Here is a 14,084-nt window from a genome sequence, read left to right on the forward strand (position 1 = left end):
GAAGAATTTTGCCAATATAGCTACCGAATTGTAAAGGCTTAATAAAAGTTTTACGAGTTTTTAAAATTAATTCTGACGGGAAAACGAGAGGCAGGGACATCTTTATGGCTCCCAAGTTACAAGGCTCATAAATGGTACAGCATTAATTTTCAAGGTTCAGTCTCCTTAAAGGACCTTTTAGGAATAATTTTAAATAAAGGCTGTTAATCAGCATTTTGTAACATTCGTCTGAACACGTTGCAGAAAAGCCCAACACTATTAATAAAACACAAAAAGGTTTTTTATTGGGATAAAGCTTGAGATTACAGCAACTGCACTGTCTACAGTAAGATTTAATCTTTCCAATAACGTCCCTTTTGGCAGAATCACATTTTTAATAACATTTTGGGAAATTAAAACTCCTCTTTCAGTCTTTAGTGGGAAACAAGCGACAGGTCGGTGATGGGGGGAGGTACCAGCGTGGCTCCTCAGCCTCGGCCCCGGCAGCGTCTCGGGGGCTTTTCCCCCTCAGGGCTTCTCCCTCCTCAGGGACCTTCCCCGCCGCTGCCCTGAGGCGCCCCCGGCCCCCCGCGCTGCTGCCCTCAGGGAGCGCCCGCCATCTCCCTTCCCTGATCAGCACTTTCGCCCCTCGACAACGAGCTGTTAAAATAATCCCCCGCCGCCTCCTGCCCCCTCCGCCCGGTCTCCTCTTCCCTCCCGGAGCGGGACCGCGGCGCGGTGCCGTGAGGGTCTCCGGGGCGGGCGGGGAAAAGCGCGTGGGGAGGACTCGGCGGTGAGGAATCTGCGGCCGCGGAACGGCGGCGGCTGCGCGGGGGAGGCGGCCGGACAAGATGGCGGCGCTGGGCAAGCAGTGAGTGCCGGCAGGGCCGGGGCGGGCGGGCCCCGCCGGGCCGGGGGCAGCGCTCGGCGGGGATTCGGGGTCGGCGCTGAGGGCAGGGGCGACCGCTGGAAAACTCTTGCCCAGGGACTCGCTTGTCCCAGGTGTCCACCGCGCGGCCTCGCTGCGTTGGCCTGACTTTAAAACTGTGTTTATTAAAAACAAGCAGAACTCAAACGGCGGGCAGGCGCTTGAGTGTGCGGCGGTGTTGCCCAGGGGTATTTTCCACTCTTACGGAGGAGAATCTCCTCAATATTCCCTCACACTCCCACCCTCGGGCACCGGCCCCGGCAGCCGGGGCTCCTGCTCGGCCTCCGCGGCCGGGTCAGACGGAGCTGCGGGCGGGTCCAGGGCTCCCGGGGGCAAAGGGCGGTCACAGGGATGGTGTGGTACCCCAGAATGGGGGTGTTCCAGGCAGCTCAGCCGTACACCCTGTGATGAGCTACTGACTCAGTGATGGACTCAGGGAAAGGCACGTGGGCCAGAAACCCCCGATTTAGAGGTTGCTCAGCACCAAAAGGAAGTGGGTTTAGCACAGAGATGGACTTTGTCAGCACAAGAGTTGTTTGTGTGTGGTTAATTAATCTCAGTGCGACATAATCTGACTGTAAAACTTGTCCTTTGCCATAGCACCTGTGGTTACATTGCCAGGAAAACATGAAATTACAGCACTGCAAACATAGGCATGGAATAGTATAGACTAAGATTAAGTCCCTTCAGATTAAATAGTTGGCATTCTTATTTCTCTGAGAGAGAAAAGAAAATTACTTGGAGAACTCTGGACAAGAGGGATTTGTGTCCTAATTTAGGACAATCATTGCATTGCAAAAGACAGCAGTAGCTCTGGGAGAAGCTGGCCAGTGTGCTCTGCTGCAAAGGCTGCTCACATATAACCTCAATACATTATGTTGACTTTTTACTTCTCAAATGGTAAACGGCAGAATTTTTATTTGGAACGTGCTATGTTGTAAGTGATGCTAAAGATAACTTCTATTTTTTTTTTTTTCTCTAGATATGGGCTTATTATGCCCAAAAAGTTGCCACAGAAAAATCTTGTTTCAAAGAAGCTCTCGGTGTTTGCAGATGAATCAGATGAAGAGGTCAGTTCAACAGTTTTCTTCTGAAATTTTCCCTGTATTCAGCAAATTTATTTGTGTCCAGCCCTTAATGGCTGCATCAGGTTTTGGCAGTGTCATTAGGATGTATGTCATCATTTTGGATTTGGGTGTGAAATATGATCTGTATTTTCTTTAGTACATGTTACATGGAAGTGATGATTTTTTTGTTACTTTATGTCAACTCTTCCAGAAATTCAGCACATGTGACAACCTGTTTGCCAGAGCTAACTATAGCTGGTAAAGAGATTTGTTGGCTGTCACTGGTGAATGCCTGTGAATAGAAAGACCAGTAGTAATCAACATGTCTCAGTCAAATACTAAGTGTGTTAGTTATGTGTGTTTTAGCTCATTCCACCTAAATTTGATGTAATTGATTTTATGATGTTCATACTGGGAACAAAAGCAAAGCTGTACAACCCAAAAGTTCTACAGCAAGAGATGATGTATGATATTGTGGGTGAGAGTGTTCTTTTCTATAATCCTTGATTTTTAATTTCTTTTTAAATATTAGGTTCAGAATACTCTCTCTGCACCTGCCCCAGTAGAGGGCACTGTGTGCTGTGTAAATCCCACCTGGATGTGCTGCTGGAGGCACGGGAAGTGTCCAGGAACAGGCTGGGATATGGGGCCCTTACAGAACCCTGTGCTACAAATATGTTCCCTCCTCCCTAGAGCTTCAGTCCGTGCTTGCTCTTTTGTGTGATCGAGAAAAACAATGCTAATAAAGCACGAAATAATTTTGGTTGGTTTCTGACTCACCAAATATTTACTTTTGAAATCTGTTTTTACTTTAATGAACTAGCAGTTGTTAAATTTTACGTCACAGAATGCCTGAATTTAGCAATTCCCAGTCCGTGTGTACCTGGTTCCATTAGAAAATCTGGAATGTTGCTGTTGAAGGTGTGTGAGCTCCTGTTTTACAGAGCATGAAGGAGCTGAGAACCTTTCTAGTGGTGTCCACTCAGCCCTCAACATGGAACTGCCTCAGTGCAGCTTACAGGAAACAGGACACAAATGTGTTTTAAATCCCATCTCTTTCCTCACTTAGCTCTGATTATCCCTCCATTGTGGCTGTAAAGAGAGGCTTTCTTTTAGATACAGCTGCTGGAGATGGTAATGGAGCACTTTCCCTCTTAGATGGAATTTGGTGTCTATCTCTGCTTTAAGGATCTGATCTCACATTTTCCAGATCCCAGGAATATACTTCATTTAATCTGTTGTCATTAAATCTTGTGTGGTAGGTTTGGGAACCTCCCTAGGGGCTGTCTTGTATTTTTACACTTCTTCATTTTCTCTTAATATCTTAAACATTGAAGCAAAAAAATGAATGTTAGTAACTCTAGTAAAAATAATATATGATGCTGTCTGCCAGCTTTTAGCTTAACATCTCAAGTATCCTCCCTTTAAGAAAAGCTGACAGATTCACTGTCAAAGTCTGTTATAAAAGCTCTTAAAAGTTGTTGTACTCATCAGTATGGTACATACCAAGCAAAAAGTAATAATCTCATAACTCCCTTTATCAAAGAAGATTGTTTTTTTTTTTTTTTTTTAAATCAGAATTACTTTATTAGTTTAGTAATGATTTCAGAGCTTTTCAAGATAAGGAGCAGCATTTGGGAGGGGTTTCATTTCCTGTCTTCTACCTTATCAGTCAGAACTACATCTCAAATGTCTGGAGATTATGTATTTTTAACTGAACTCTAATAAAGTTTGTGCTGGGAAATCTGCAGACCTGACTTGTCTATGATTATATATTAGATATCAAACTTTTGCTCCCTCTTTTTTTTTTTTTTTAATGTTACTATGCATTTTTCACTCAGATTTTGCCTCTACTCTTGCTGAAGGAATTTGGATTTTTTTTCCTTGTGTTTAAGTACATTAATGGCTGTTAATTGCTGAAGATGGTCTTTGTGTTAGTTCATAAGAAACAGAGCATCTGGAATGGAAATTTTCTGGAAATACAGTATTGACAGAAAAGGTGGCTTGTCAGTCTGTGTGATGTTCATTGTTCCTTTTTACCTTTGGAGTTTAGTTGAAATTATCTCTGTGGTACAGCAGATAAAATTTCTGGTTTGTGATTGCACCAGTATTACTCAATGTATGTTCCTGTACTGTACCAGGCTTTCAAAACTGATTTGGTAATACAGGATGAAAAAAAACCCCTGTAAATAAACCTCAGTAGATGCTAAATTTGGGAGGGAAGTTGTGGAGCCAGTGCGAACAATTCTGTGAACGTATCAGCTGGATTTGGATTTGGTTTTTCAGTGACCACCTAAAAGATAAATGAAGTGTTTAAGCAGGCAGAAGCTGAAAATAAGCAGAAAACTCTATCTTCTTGTAGGTTCAGATTTTTTGTTTTGCTTATGGATCCTTCCATTCCCTTTACAACTTTTCAAAGGAAAAGTCTGACTGAAAGGATTTGCTGAGTAATTGATGCTGTGCTGACCAGAGTTTTTGCAACAGTTTCCATGCAAAGTAAGACTGGGGAGAGTAAAGGGGCTCCTAGAAAAGAATTTTCTGAGAATGAGGAAGTGGAAAAGAATCAAGATGATGTATGTAAAATCAAGAATAATTTAGAGAAGTAAGATGATGTTGCCATTTCCCATAATATGAGCAGTATGTGTTATGGAGTTATCAAGTAACTGGTTTAATCTAAACAAAAGGAAGGTGTGGAACCCCTTGCCACAGGATACTGTGGCATGGGCAGAAATATATATGAATTCAGAAATGGGTTAGTCAAATTAAGGGATGCTCTTAGTGACAAACAATGGTTCAGGTGTATCCTCTAGTTCAGGAAGTCCTTGATCTGGTTTCTAGGATGGAGTGCTGAGAAAAGCTAATTCTGTGTACATGACTTGTTTTTCATGTTCATTCTCTTGATCTTCTGCTAGTAGCCATGACTCATACTGTGTGTGAATTGAGAGGAATCTGTTGCCTGATGTGATTTTTGTTTTTTAACTCTGTGAAGACTGGAGTCTCATGTGCAGGCTGTACTTGCATTGTACAGTTCTCAGTGAGGGTGGGCCATAAGGATTCACTCCTAAATCCGTGTACATGAGGGTGTAAGTAGCTCATTTTAGAGTGAGAAGAAGCTAAGAAATGGAGAGAACCATGAGAAATGTTAGCAGATTGGGGTAATTAATTGCTTTTTTTCTTTTTTTAAATAACCTTTCAGTTGTGTATCAAGCTATCTTCCATGGTCTGGTAGCAGTGGTTGACTGGAGAGCTTCATTTCTCAGAATTCCTTGATTTACATGGATTCTATGTCCTTTCACAGGATAGGGTTAAAACATTTTCTCCTTTCAGAAAATATTGAACTATAAGCTTTGTGCTTCAGAAGAATAGCTTGACTAGAGGGAGGGAAAAAAGTATGAGACAGATTGCTGAGCTTATAGGGCCTTTAATAAATGGGCAGTTGATAAGTAAAACAATACAAAAGGACGGGAAGTTCTCATCTATCAGAGCTCACGGCACAACAGGAAATTGTCCACCATAAACCATTGGGGAAGGTGTTTGTTTTCTGTAAACTTACCGCCAGTCTGGAGAAATGGCAGATGGACTTCTTTACCATCATATGTCCAATAATGAGGATTATGTATTATGTTAGTGTTTACCTAATCTTTGTAGATCAATGCATTTATTCCATGTAGGCAGACAAGGAAAACATTCTAAGCAGAGTTTCAAATATTTTGGTGGAATAGAGCTTATTCTGTACATGTAACTGCAGAATCTGTTTTGTTTTTCACTGAGCCCCTGCTTTCTGGAATAGTGCAGGGGAGATTCTTCACTGTTAAACCAGTGTAAGAGTTTCCCACAGAGGAAACCTTCAGGCTGACCCTCAATGTGTCAAAGGACGATCTTCTTTCTCAAGAGCCAGGAGGAAATTGAGGTTTTCTGTGTAATGCTGATGTGTGTTCTATGCTAATTTAAAATGGCTGTTTATGGTTTATACTGACTCACTTATAACCTTTTCAAAAGATGATGTATGTCATAAAATTAAGTACAGCATTGTAAACTATTTCTGAACATCAGTTCTTCAGAACTTAAGAGTTCTTCAGTGTTGAAAGCAGAGGTAAACATGAGATGCATGAAGCCAGGATTCTTGTAGGTTTTAAACTAAATAATCCACTACTTCCCCCAGTCAACCAACCAACCAACCAGCTACATAAATAAATAAGGGACTGTATCCAATTCTAGTCCAAATAATCAGCAAGCTGCAGCAGGCAGGGTGCTGATACCACAGTCAGCTCTGTGTGTTCCTCATGTCTGCCAGGCTCAGCTTCCTAAAGCCTGAGCTGCTTCCTCACCTGGTTGTCTGCACCTGGGTAATAGAAAGCAACTGCTTCTTAGTGATGAGCACAGAGTCAGTGCAGGGCTTTTCTTCCATAGAGTGCACATCACGTTTTCCCTTTGTTAGCCACAGAGTTTAACATTTTGAAAGCAGAGATGGATTTAATCTAAGTCTGCATTTAGCAATTATGGCACCAGAAAAAATGGAAATATGTGCCCTTTTGAGTTCCCTTTTTCCTTGTCTGTGAGTCCTTTGCTTTGAGTGAGCTAGGAAGGAATATTTTGAATGTTCTGTGTTTCAGGGGTTTTTGATTGTAGTATTACTTATGAAAGTCTTGTGTTTGTGGGAGGTGAGCAAAGGTCTAGAGTATCTAGAGGTCAGTGGATTCTGTTGTATGATACCATATGTACTCTTCCAAATAATGACAGTGTTACCTTAGCACCTTCTCTTGCTGAGTCTAGAGTTACTTGGTACTCCTCTGAGATACCACCTTTCTAGCATTTAAAACAAATAAAAGACACAGAGAAGTTTGCAAGTACTTTTATTGTTTATGGTTTCCACAGTAGAAAAAAAAATCCCTTAGAGATGATCACTGTCTGTACCTGTTCATTAGTCCCATCCTGGGTGGGTGACAGAGGCCCCAAAGATATGAGGTGTTCCTGTGCTCTTTGTGAAAATGCCAGCTGGGTAAAGGGACAGAAATTGATTAGAATTTGTGATTTTAGTCTTTCCCAGTGCCAAGGAGGAACTGGGTGCTCAGCACAGGGCCAGTGTCTGCTCACACAGCACTGCCCATGAGCCTAATCAAGCAGGCACCTTTGGGGAGGGAAGAGAGAGAGACACAGAGTGCACAGTCACGTATAATGAAACTCCATCTCTGCACAGTGTCCCTGTTTCTGAAATTAACCAGTGGGGGAAAAAAAAAGATTTGCACTGTTTACAGTCTGTCCTGTAGAAAATTGTGGAAAAGCACTTGGTGTTCTTCCTTGTTGGCACATCTGTTAAAGTTTTAATAGGATAAGAAAGAGGGGTCACAGCATGTTAGTATTTTATTTTAAATATCAAATTAATTTAAAAGCCTTCATGTTCAGGGGATCTGTTTGAATTTAGATGGTGCTACTTCTGTTTGATTTCAGAAGATCTTAGTTCCTGCTGCCAAGCTCCCTGCTACTTGGTTTTCATTTTTTAAATTTTATTAAAACAAAATTACAGAATCTCTTTGCCTTTTTAAATGTGACACAGAGCATGTATTAGTCAAAGTTGCAAAACTTGGGAAGCTGCCAAAACGCAAAAGGATTTTTCCTTCCTATTTCTGCTTTTTAAGATTAAGAGATATTTAATTTCATAAACAAGGATACAAGTCCTGCCATTATAGTGGATCTGTTTAATAAACACTATTATCTATTGGTTGAGAAAAGATAGATATGTAGTTTAGGTCAAAACTAATTAAAAGAAAAAAATAAATAAAATGCAAAGCATTTTTGTAAAAGACAATATGATTAGAAAACATATTTTCAGTAGGGATCTGTTTCTTCTTAGGAAAGATTAGTATTGCTATTTTGTAGCATGTTAATCTTGAGAAATTAAACAGTAGTATTTGAAGTACATGCTGTTTAGCTGTGTTTTTACTCCTGAAAATACACAACTAATGATACAAATGAGACTTAAAATAAATACCAGATCCTTGCAGAATTTTGTATTTAACTATGAATATAGTTTTTCTTTTTTAATGTGATTGTCAGTATCTCTGCTTGTGACTGCTACATCTCTGATGGACATACAGGAAGGATTCAGTATTTTCTGAATCACACCTGTCTGTAATTGGACTACTATATATTTGTTTGTTAGAATGGTAGAAAGAGAATCTGTGTTAATGTAATTAATTTTGTTTCTGCAATGCATCCTTCCTACAGCCAACTGTTGGGGAGAGTCTTCAAAAAGAGGCATTGAAAAAGCAAGCAATGAAACAGGTAAGGGACTATTTTTAATTTACTCTCAATGTTCTGATGGGTAAATTTATACTACAGATCTGTTTAAATTATAATATAGGAATCAACTATTTGAAAATAGTAAAGATTTAATTATTATTTTCATATCTTTTCTTCTCTTCCTCCCTGTTTTTGTTTTAGACTAAACTGGAGATCCAGAAGGCTTTAGAAGAAGATGCTACAGTTTATGAATATGACAGTATTTACGATGAAATGCAGCAGAAGAAGAAAGAAAGCAGTGCCAAAATGTTAGCTGGAAATGATGACAAAAAGGTCAATACCTGAGAATGTATCCTGTCTGTTCAACTCTGTCTGCTTGGGGTAGCCATGACTGGTTAACTTGTAAACTACAAAGCATTGCTGGATTATCCTGGCGAGTGATACTTTCATTGTTACTTATTCTAGTTCATTTGAAGGCCCTTGTCAGCTTCTGGGGATGAAAGGAAGCCTCCCATTCCTTAAAAGAAGGGCAAGGCTTCCTTAAAAGAAGGGCAAGTTGCAATTAGGAAGACAGAGGGATGAAAAATAAAAAAAACATTTCTTTTCATTTAGAATAAAAATCCTCCTAGTCAAAGATGGGATGAAGTTTTGATTGAATACAGCAGCCTCTCTTGGTCCTGGGAAACGTGCTGTGTTAGGGGTCTGAAAGGAATGGCAGTTTGTTTTGGATAGCTGTCAATCAGATGGAGAACACATTAGAGTAGCTCCTGACAGTTTTCTTCCATTACCAACTTAATTCAACATCTCCATCAATCCCAATTTGTGTTTTCTCAGCCACCACAATTACCTCCCAGCATGGTAACTTTTTTCCCTTCTACCTCAGCCCAGATACATCCACAATATCCTCAAAGCAGCCGAGATTAGAAAGAAGGAACAAGAAAGAAGAATGGAAAGAAAAATTCAGAAAGAGCGTGAAATGGAAGGAGGAGAGTTTGCACACAAAGAGGCTTTTGTGACTTCAGCCTATAAGAAGAAGCTGCAAGAGAGAGCTGAGGAGGAGGAGAGAGAAAGAAGAGAATCAGCTCTCGAGGGTGAGATTCATAGTGAAATAATTGTCCTGAAAAAGAAGTAGGGCCTTGTACATGATTTACGATACATTCATCTGGTGGTCTCTGTGTGAGGCTTGAAATAATCAAATAGGACCAGATCAGCAGATCCTGAATGAGATCAACCTTGGTCTGTTACTTTCCTTTGCACATGTTACAGATGGAACAGAGGAAGCTCCTCTGTTCGTGTGTCAGTACTGCTTGGGTTGGTGCTTTAATTTTTGAGGGAGGGTCAGTTGTTGAAGGAAGACTCGTAAGTCTGCGGTGCAGTGATGTTTCCAGTCCTTACCTCAGACATTCTGGTCAGGATCAGGAGTAGATGTAAAGCACAGGATGTAGGATCATTAGATAGATTGGGCTGGTGTGAACCTCTGAAAGTCATCTGTTCCAGCTGCCTGCTCCAAGCATGGTCTGCTGGGAGGCCAGGTCAGGTTACTCTGAGCTTTTTCCACTTCGGATCTGAAAACCTCCAGGATGGAAATTGCAGTTGTGGTGGTGTGTACCCGCTGTGAGTTGTGTGTGATGAGTATTTGTGGCACAGTAAATCCAACCTCCCTTTCTTTCTCTCAGCATACCTGGATGTGACCAAACAGAGGGATCTCAGTGGATTCTACAGACATCTTTTAAACCAGCGTGTGGGGGAAGAAGAGATGCCTAAATGCAGCTTCCGTGAAGCCAGGTAGGTTGTGATTCCAACAGGGTTTCAGGTATGAAAACCAGCATCTGGCTGTTTGTGATTCTGTATTCACTGGAAGATGAGACAAAGAGCACTAAAACAGTGGTAGGGTAAACTGGCAATTTCATGCAGCTGATTAACTGAATTATTTGATAAATAACTAATGATCATCAGTGACACACAAATGAAACAAGCAGGACAGGGATGCTGTCTGAAGGGTATCAAGAGGACAGTTGTGATTGTAATCCTGCTTGGTATTATTCTAACCTACATTTTTTTTTTGTTTACATAATACATACATATACATACATAATACGTATTTAGCAATCTGTATAAGTTACACATTTTGAATCATGAGGAAGACGAGGTAGAATAGTGAGCATAGCAGTAAGTCATAGGAAATGAATATGCTATGAATTTCCTGTAAAGAATGTGTCTCTTCACTTTGTACTTACTCTACATTTAGTTGCATAAAAACTAAATTGAGTGTTGATACTGTGGTAAAAGGAAATGAATCAAATATATGGGAAATCCAGTGGGAGTATTTTGAAATCTGAATATGTGAACATTCCAAAGAAAAGTAATTAGATGAGAGTAAATTATTTAGGTGTTTAAAATGTTAACATTCTGCCCTGTGGATAAATGTGGTGAAGGGGATACTTTTTGTATGCAGCAATTGATAATTTAAGACAATTAACTCAGGTTAAACCTCGTTTGATAGAGGTTTAAACCATGGATGTCACTAGTTAATTGTTTGCTATCACAAATAAAATGCAGCTTTCATCAAGAGATCTTCTAGATCTGAGATTGTATTGTTAGAAAGTAAATTCTTAGCCCACGTGAAGAAACTGATCACTGAAGTTTCTCAGCTGCCTCAAGTAAGGGAGTTCTCCATGAAATCTTCAGGGTGATGTGATTTTGTACTGTGTAGAGAGCATTTGAAATGAAGTTTTTTTAATCTTGCAAATTAAGGAAATTTCATTTAGTGACACATAAAATTAATTCAGGGGAAACAATTTGTCCTGTAGATGGTGTTTCCAGCAAGCCTTTCAAATAAACTCAGGTGTATATTTTAGTTTTATTCTTATTCATGGTGATACAGCAGGATACAGAGAGAAAACAGCTCCATTTTTAGATCTCAGAAGTGTCCCTAAAGTGAGTCCCACCTTTGAGCTGGATTACTAAGTAAATTGAAAAACCTTTCAGTGTAATTTTTAGTCGTGGTTCATAGGCTGTCCGTGCATTCAAGCATTCAGCAGACACAGAATCTCACTGGTGGTGTGCTGACTCATGAGAGAGCCCCAAAGGCTGTTCTGGAGCTGTGTGATTAAATGAAAGACACGTGGCTTGTGTGAGTGAACATGGATTTCCTCATCAGCCAGAAGAGAATGGCAAAGCATAACCCCCTCCATGGGTCAGCATTTTGCATTCAATAAGAATATTTGAGCTGTAAGAAGTTACTAATTTCTGTCTAGCCAAAAGTGAGATCTTCAGAAACACTGGATCAAAAAAACCATGTTCCTCTTTCTGTCCACCAAGCAACAACCTGCTTCTTCTCTGGGTAATTATTTGATGTGAATAGAGGACCAAACACATAGGAAAACCTGTAACTTGCCAGCAGGCTTACACAGGAACACAAATCAGTGGTTTTTTCCCTTAGATGGAGGCTGCACATACTTTACCATAGCCATACTCTTTTAGATAAATTCCTCAGCTCACATTCACCAGTGAGCCAGATCTGGATACTTTGTGCTGGAATCCTGGAACCTGAGCCACAGACAGATTTGCTTTCTTAGACTTTTCAGCAGCATCTTTTGCCTAAGTCCTGACCAGAAGTCAGTTTGTAGAAAAGTCCAAGATTTCAGGCTTTTTAATGTTACTTTTCTTTTCTAATGTAAAAAATGTAGGATAAAGGAAGAAAAACCTGACAGTCAGGATGAACCCAACGAAAGGAACAAATGCCTGTTGGAAACACAAAGAGTGAAGCCCTCTAAGAAAGAAAATAATCCAGATGCTGATACCGACCTAGGAACTGATAGTAGTGATGATGACAAGAGACACAAACATAGTAAAGTAAATGTGAAAAAGAAGAAAAGAAGGGAGAACTCTGTGAGCAGTGAAGAGGAGGTTAAACATCACAAAAGCCAGAGGCATTCCAGATCACCAAGCTCATCCAGTGTGGAGGAAGAGCCACGCACCAAAGCCCAAACAAGTCATCAGAGGGGAGAGAGCAGGCCAAGCAGAAGGGGAAGTGATGAACAGTACAGGGAAAAGGATTATGAGAGAAGTAGGACCCATGAAAAGGATCACCAGAGGGAAAGGGAAGAGCGACACAGGCACGGGGATCACACTAATAGAGATCACTACAGGAGGAGGGAAGATCAAGATGATAAACAAAGGGGCAAGGAAAGAAAAGAGCAGGAGGGTCATGGCAGAGAATGGAGGAGGGCAAAGGAGAGAGAGGAGAAGGGCTCAGAGAAGGAACGAGAGAAAGAAAGAACAAGAAATGATAAAGATAGATATAATGACAGAGAGAAGGAGAGGGGAGAGAAATACAGAGAAAGGGAAGATCGTGCAAAGGAGAGGAGAGAGAAATATGGCAGTGAGGAAAAGAAATACAGAGAGAGGAGAGAAAGTACTCCTACATCTTTAGGAAAAGATGGGGAGAGTGATCTGGGAAAAGAGAGAAAGGGAAAAGACAGAGAGGTGGATGAGAAGGGAAGCACCAGCTCTGGAGTGTCTGAGCAGAAACGTAAAGCTGGAGAAGAAGGGGAGAAAGATGAGAAGGAACAAGCACAGAAAGCACCTGAGACCCTGAGCAAATTTGCCAAAAGGAGCAACGAGGAGACGGTGATGTCAGCACGGGACCGGTACCTGGCCCGGCAGATGGCCCGGGTCAGCACCAAACCCTACATCGAGAAGGAGGAGGATTGATGGCCCTGGGCTGGGCACAAACACCTGGGAAAGGCCACTGCTGTGCAGATCCTTGTACAGAAAAGGTTATCCTACCTGTTTATTCCTGGCTTTCCTTTGAGAAGTTGTGTGTCCCTTAAGAGAAAACTTTTGGAATGGATCAGTGGGTCTCTTGACACACACCCTTAGTCTGTCTGTACAGGTGAAATGTTAAATGTGGCTGACTGTCCACCCTGCCCTTCAGTACCATGTCCTTGGTATGTGAGGATTTTGGACAGACCTGGGAGTATAAAACAGTGTAAGGTGAGAATGCATCCCCCTGCTCCTTTCAGTAGCCAAAACAGTGAGCTCTGCTGAAACAAAGGTGTTCTCAGCCCATAGGAGGATGTGTTGCCCACTACTGCTCTCAAAAATGGGAAGTAAACCTGTAAAAGTGGGTAAAAAATGCAAGAAAACCAGCCTGAATAATGATCTAGGAGATTTCTGTATGTAGAGTGGAGTTTTGTAAGATATATGCATATTGAGGTATGAATTTTGTATTATGTGTGAGTTTTGGTCTGGGTTCTTGATGTACAGAAACAGTTAATAAAGTGTAAGATACATTTTGGATCAAATGCGTGGGTCTTTTTTCATATGAAGGTTACTTTAGTGCATCTTTTTTGCATGTAATAAGGTAGTTGAGTCTGTTTTCATGTATTACAGTTGTATCAACTTAAGTGATATTTTAGATTTGTCATACAAACCTTTTGTTCAAAGGTTCATATTCAAGAATAAAATTATCTTCCAACTAGGTAAGTAGGATGTCTGACAGTGGGTCATAGCTTTTAGAATACATTTTCAACACTTTTATAATTGTTTCTTTGACTTTTGTTTTGTTGTAAGTTTATCACTTTTATGCTAGATTAAGGTGTACTTCTATATTTAAAAAAAAAAAAGGTTTTGAGATTGGTGTTCCCCTAATGATTTGTTCAGCAGACTGAGCAATGAAACAAAGTGTGGGTTATTACACATGAGAATTAAATGCAAATAATGCCACTTTATAAAGGCTTGGAATCAGTTTTATGTGTCAGCTAATCAAGTAGTTAAGCACATGCTCCAGCGTGGAGCAGTTTGGTTTTGCTGTTCTGTGTAAACACCTATAATGAGCTTTGGTTCTTCTGTTGGAATGGAATGGA

General features: G+C 40.7%; 1 protein-coding gene across 1 annotated transcript; it reads left to right on the top strand.

The window, feature by feature from the left end:
- Positions 1–325: 325 nt before the first annotated feature.
- On the top strand, positions 326–13,523 carry NSRP1 (nuclear speckle splicing regulatory protein 1). The gene is made up of 7 exons (XM_053995447.1): positions 326–850; positions 1,890–1,977; positions 8,200–8,256; positions 8,416–8,547; positions 9,098–9,305; positions 9,891–9,999; positions 11,904–13,523. Exons 1-7 carry the CDS (start codon positions 831–833, stop codon positions 12,928–12,930), a joined length of 1,641 nt encoding a protein of 546 aa, XP_053851422.1. The 5' UTR covers positions 326–830; the 3' UTR covers positions 12,931–13,523.
- Positions 13,524–14,084: the final 561 nt, after the last annotated feature.

Source organism: Vidua macroura, chromosome 20 (genome assembly GCF_024509145.1).
Source record: "Vidua macroura isolate BioBank_ID:100142 chromosome 20, ASM2450914v1, whole genome shotgun sequence".
Classification (NCBI taxonomy): Eukaryota; Metazoa; Chordata; class Aves; order Passeriformes; family Viduidae; genus Vidua; species Vidua macroura.

Bases quoted from the DNA above. Each gene is read 5' to 3' on its own strand.
- NSRP1 (XM_053995447.1), top strand. From the start codon at position 831: ATGGCGGCGCTGGGCAAGCA. The intron at 1,978-8,199 runs GTCAGTTCAACA...TCCTTCCTACAG, and splicing joins CAGATGAATCAGATGAAGAG to CCAACTGTTGGGGAGAGTCT. The intron at 8,257-8,415 runs GTAAGGGACTAT...TTTTTGTTTTAG, and splicing joins AAAAGCAAGCAATGAAACAG to ACTAAACTGGAGATCCAGAA.